At 37.2% G+C, this 5,384-nt stretch overlaps 1 protein-coding gene across 1 annotated transcript; it reads left to right on the forward strand.

Annotated features, from left to right (window-relative positions):
* The first annotated feature begins 1,775 nt into the window (after positions 1–1,775).
* LOC122411339 (sentrin-specific protease-like) lies at positions 1,776–3,047 on the forward strand. Its single transcript, XM_043420083.1, has 2 exons — positions 1,776–2,111; positions 2,328–3,047. Exons 1-2 carry the CDS (start codon positions 1,776–1,778, stop codon positions 3,045–3,047), a joined length of 1,056 nt encoding a protein of 351 aa, XP_043276018.1.
* Positions 3,048–5,384: the final 2,337 nt, after the last annotated feature.

Genomic DNA, 5,384 nt, shown 5'->3' on the forward strand with positions numbered 1-5,384 from the left:
ATTCCGGAAAATGGAAAACCCAGAAAATTACAATTCGATCACGGAACACAGTTCACGTCGCGATTATGGCTACAAAAATTAGCTAGTGAAGGAATACAGCCAGTTTTCTCGTCAATTAGACATCCTCAAGGAAATGTAGTAGAAAGGGTAAACCGAGAGATAGGTAGATTTTTTAGAACATTCCTAACTGACAAGCACACTGATTGGCTAAAATGGGTCAAGGTTATTGAGGATTGTATTAATGAAACTCACCACGACACTACAGAAATGACGCCAATTGAGATACACAAAAATATAAAACCCCAAAGAATATGGAAAAATTGGATTCAAATCGATAAAGAAGAAAATGAACAAGGAGATGAAATTGAAGAAAAATTAATGCTGGCGCGAGAAAGGATTACAAGAAAAGGAAGAAAAAGAGCTGAAAAGTTCGATCAAAGACATAAACTAATAGAATTTCAAGTTGGAGATCTTGTGTTAGCAAAAGCATGCAACGTGAGTGATCCAATGAACAAAAAGATGGCAAAGTTCTTTTCTATTTACGAAGGACCGTATAGAATCAAAAAACAAATAGCAGCTGCTACTTACATTCTCGAAAACACGAACACCGATGTGGAGAGGGGAATGTACCACGCTGCCAACCTGAAAAAATACAAAAGTTAAATAAACAAACAATAAATTCCTGATTTTCATTTATTACTTACTGGCTGGACGAATTCCTGGAGGAACCTGTAAAAAGAAAGGACAAAAGTAAAGTTTTTATTTTATGTGTACAAAGAAACAAGAATTATGCATACTTACCAAGAGGGATACGTCGCCCAGCTAACCTGAAAAGAAAAATAAATAAATGGATAAATAAACAATAAACAAATTTATGATTTTCATTTAATACTTACCCGCAGGGGATACAATCCAAAGGGAACCTGAAAAAAAAAGGAAAACAAAGAAATTATATTTTTAGTTATCCTCTAAATTGGAGATAAGAATCATGCGTACTTACCTAGAAGAATGTCTCACACGGTGACCCTGAAAAATAAAACATAAAAATTAAACAAATAATAAAAAAGACTATCAATTTGAGTTAATACTTACCGTTGGGGAACGAATTCCTGACGAAAACCTGAAAAGAGAAAAAAAAAATGGTATTATGATTTAAACAACTAAAAGATAAAAAAATTTTATGTTTACTTACCAGAATGGTTACTCCACACACGACGAGGACCATCAATTTTATGAAAAACCTGAAAATAAGAAAAAAAATTAATAAAATCGAAAATAAACTAAAAAATCCACCACTTGCCTTACAATTTTATGGAAAATCTGAAAAACATAAAAAAAAATCAATAAAATCGAAAATAAAATAAAAATTTAAATAACTACCCATAACTACCATAACATAATTCAACATAAACGGGAGAGTAACAATAAAAAGGAGAGGAATGGAAACTGGACAAGAAAGAGCAGCAAACTTCGTGGCGCTCGGAAAAAAGGGCCGCGCCGGCTGACTTCACCCATGTAGAAAAGGGCGGTGCAGCAGACAGAGAACGGGGAATCCGGTGATCTTGAACAAAAATTGAATCACCGAACAAGAATCCGGGAATGGAAGATAAAAGCTAAAATCTCCGAAGAGTGAGGACAAAAGAGACACGCTCTCGAGTACTGTGCGGATTTTCAGCGAAAGGAAGGAATTAAATCACTAAATTAAAGGTAAAAAAAATGAAATGAATAAATAATAGAAGACCAGGCACTCAAATAAAGTTGTTGAATTAGGAAAAATGGAGGTATCAACCCAGACGAGGAGTCAGGTAGCCAAATTGCATTTTGCCCAACAAACAGGCGTTGGAGGGGAGTGGGACGGTCTACAAGCTTCAGGAGTAGAAAAGGAAGTAGAACGGGTGAGGAGAGAGATTGGAATAGGCGAGGACGAAACGGGGGAGAGGGCAAGAAAAAGAAAAAATATACAGAATTCCGACACCCAAACCCCCATGATGAAGCATAAAGGAACACAAACATCCATATGGCGATTAAAGAACATTGACATGGAGAAAAAGAAAGAATCAAGCCGCCAAAGTGTTCTAGACCTTATTCGCAGATATACACCCATACAATGCGTAAGAAAGGAAACCTCAGTGCCAGCTAACCTTTCGCCAATAAGAGAAATGCCGATGAAGGAAATAGAAGAAAGAAGAAAGGAAGAAGCAAGAAGAAGAAAGAAATATAAAGAAGAAATAGAGGAAGATGAAGAAGAATGGACCCGGTGGAAAGTAGGGGAATTTCACTGGAAAAAAAGGACGCCGAGCCCAGTCGAAGCGAAACAAAACAAAAAGGAAGAAGTCGGGAAGAAAATTATGAGGGAAAAGAAAAAAGAACAGTTAATCAACGAGAAAGGGTTAATTAAAGAAGAGCAGGAGAAGGCAAAGGAGAATGCGAATACAGAAGGATCGAAAAGAGAAAATAATGACACAAAAATACAAGCAAAGAGTTTAAAGACACTGAAAGACAAAAACTGGCTCAATGATGAAGTAATAAACGCCTACTTCGAACTAATAGCGAAACGAGCCAATCAAAACCCTGACAAATGCAAAAAAGTGTACTGTATGAACACTTTCTTCTTCCCTCGTCTACAAAGCGGAGGATATGAGGCAGTCCGGAGGTGGACAAAAAAAATAAAAATTTTTTCCTTCGATCTGATCCTGGTGCCGATTCATCTTGGTAACCACTGGTGCCTGGCAACCATTGACATGAAAGACAGCAAAATAAAATATTACGACAGTCTATTCGGCGAAAATATAGACTGTTTGACCAGGCTTTTCGACTATATCACTTGCAAAGCTGCGGAAGAAGAATGTACAAATTGGCAACCCGAAATGTGGAATTTCGTCTTCAAAAAGAAAATTCCCAAACAAAGAAATGGCTACGACTGCGGCGTTTTTGTCTGTCTATTTGCGGAACATGAGGCGGCCGAGAAAAGAATCAACTTCACGCAAAAAGATACAAAAGAAAAGAGAATGGAAATTGCTCAAGCGATTGCAAATGGCAGAATATAAGAATTAGATCAGAAAGAGTGAAACGAATACCAAATTTAGTTTTGTTATTATACTGCGACATCCAGACACCTTTCTTTGTCATGGAAAAAAAAAGGGAGAGAGATTTTATTTTGTGATCACTTGACCATAGGAAAATCCTTTTTTTTTGTTGTTTGTTTGTTTATTACCAAAGGACAAAGTGTTTTTGTTAAAAGCCAAATGTGATATTTTTTTTTTATACAAGTTTTTACAAAATGACGAGCAGATTTTGTTTATATTTTGATTATTCACGATTAAATGGTACACAATAAACATGTTTATAGACATTGCAAATCCTTGGTGTTTGTTTGTGATTCTCCATGCCCTAAAATCAAAAAGCGAATATTTAAAAATAATTACTAACAATGAGCTACTATACATAAAAATAGAAAAACACTACTTACCTGCGAAATGTCCAATGTCCGAGAGCCTGAAAAGCAGAAAAATAACAATTAAAAACATCGAAAAGAATATTTTTTTTTTATATACGAAAATAGAATCATTTACTTACCTAAGATTTTTTTTTACCTGGAACCAAGAAATCTGAAAAAGAAAAAGAAATTGATTAGAAAAACCCAAAAAATCATACTCACCTGAAATTTAGAAATAAGAATAGTACTTACCTGGAACTCTCGCCTCTGCAGACCTGAAAGAAAAATAAAAAGAAAATTAATAGACAGAAAATAAAATAAAATGCTTGAAAAATTCTTACTTACCGATGAAGCTCACCTCGTAGAACCTAGAATCTGAAAAATAAAAAAATAAAAGAATTCAAAAACCAAATTAGAAAACTTGAATTGAAAAGAATCACTCACCTAAAATCACATCACTTGCCTAAAAGCCCAAAAAAGAAAGAAAAAACCATGAAAGTCGAGTAAAACCTGAAAAGAAAGAACAAATTATTAAAAGAAAATCGAATACTAACCCAAAAATAAAGAAAAGAGAAAAGAAATGAGATGATTGTTAAAACCTGAAAAATAAGAGAAAAAGAGAAAGAAGTTTTGAGTGTCGTACTTACCAGAGAGACCTGTAAAATAAAAGAAAAGAGAAAATTGAGAAATAGCAAATTTAGAATCATCCCCACCCCAAAAGTCATCGGAGAACATCATTAGAGAGGGCGCCACGGGACGAGAAGTGGGGGAACATCGAGTCGTATAAATCGAGCTCCCTCGGGTCGAGAATCACCATTCCACACCGAGACGAGCTACCGTCAACATCGATCCAGAGACCCATCGCCATCTTACAAATCAAAATGAGTCAACACATGATCCCGGGAGTTCCCAATCCAACTTCGTGGCCATCAACCTGGGAAGGCAACCTTGAGGTCATAATATTGGACTTCGTGAACCCTACAAATTTGACTTTCACCACTCCGGCGAAAAATCTGGAATTAAAAGATTTTGAAGAGGAGTTGGGCGATTTCATAGCTCACCAACGACCGAGCCCACTTGTAAACATCGAAACAGGCAAATTATACGCCTTAATGAATAAAAACATCGCATATCGAGCCAAAGTCCTCGAAATTGACGAGGACGAGGCCACAGTGAGATTAATCGACAGAGGGGTAAAATTAATGACTCCTGTCGACGATTTAAGGCGCATTCCGCACGAATTTGCGTGCGCCCCGTGCTTTTCAACCAAAGCGTTTATATCTGACGTCAAACCATACGTCGGAGAGCAATGGGAAGAGACCCTGTGCTTGCATTATCAAAACAAGCTGGTCGAAAAAACGGCATACGTGTCGATCATCGGAGAGCATCGAACCATTGGGGGCTTTGAAATCGAGCTATACATCAGTTCTTATCGAGTCAAGCTGAGTGAAAGTCTCGTGAGAAATCTTTTCGCGAAACGGGGCATCTACAGGCTCAGTTTAAGGGACGATATTCCATGGGCATCTCTTCGACAAGTTCAACAACTTTTCAATGAACAAAATGGCGAGGTAGAAGAAGGATTCGATGCTGAACAAGCTCACCAGAGGCTTCGAGAACATCTTGAACACCTTGATGCTGAGGATGAATTCAGACAAATGCTGGAAGACGAACCAGAGGGATAAAAACAGTCGAACATCGAGACATCGAACCCCTGCCCCGTCCTCCAATTTAGAACAAAAATCATTTCGCTGTTCTCAATTCTTTTTGTCCTGGGGGGCGTTGAAACGGCACTCCCTTTTTAAATAAAGAAAATATGACGTTTGAACTTCGCGCCACGCGAGCTCGTACTCAGCCGCTCGACGCGACTCTCCGTGGCTCGGCGTAAAGGCTATTGCTTAAATAAGAAAAACTCTTTTCTCTCGTAATTACTTTCATTTTATGTTTTAAA

The sequence above is a fragment of the Venturia canescens genome, chromosome 5, assembly GCF_019457755.1.
Source record: "Venturia canescens isolate UGA chromosome 5, ASM1945775v1, whole genome shotgun sequence".
In the NCBI taxonomy this organism is placed as follows: domain Eukaryota; kingdom Metazoa; phylum Arthropoda; class Insecta; order Hymenoptera; family Ichneumonidae; genus Venturia; species Venturia canescens.

Coding starts and splice junctions, on each gene's coding strand:
- LOC122411339 (XM_043420083.1), top strand. CDS start 1,776: ATGGAGGTATCAACCCAGACGAGGAGTCAGGTAGCCAAATTGCATTTT. Junction 2,112..2,327: donor GATATACACCCATACAATGC/GTAAGAAAGGAA, acceptor CAAAACAAAAAG/GAAGAAGTCGGGAAGAAAAT.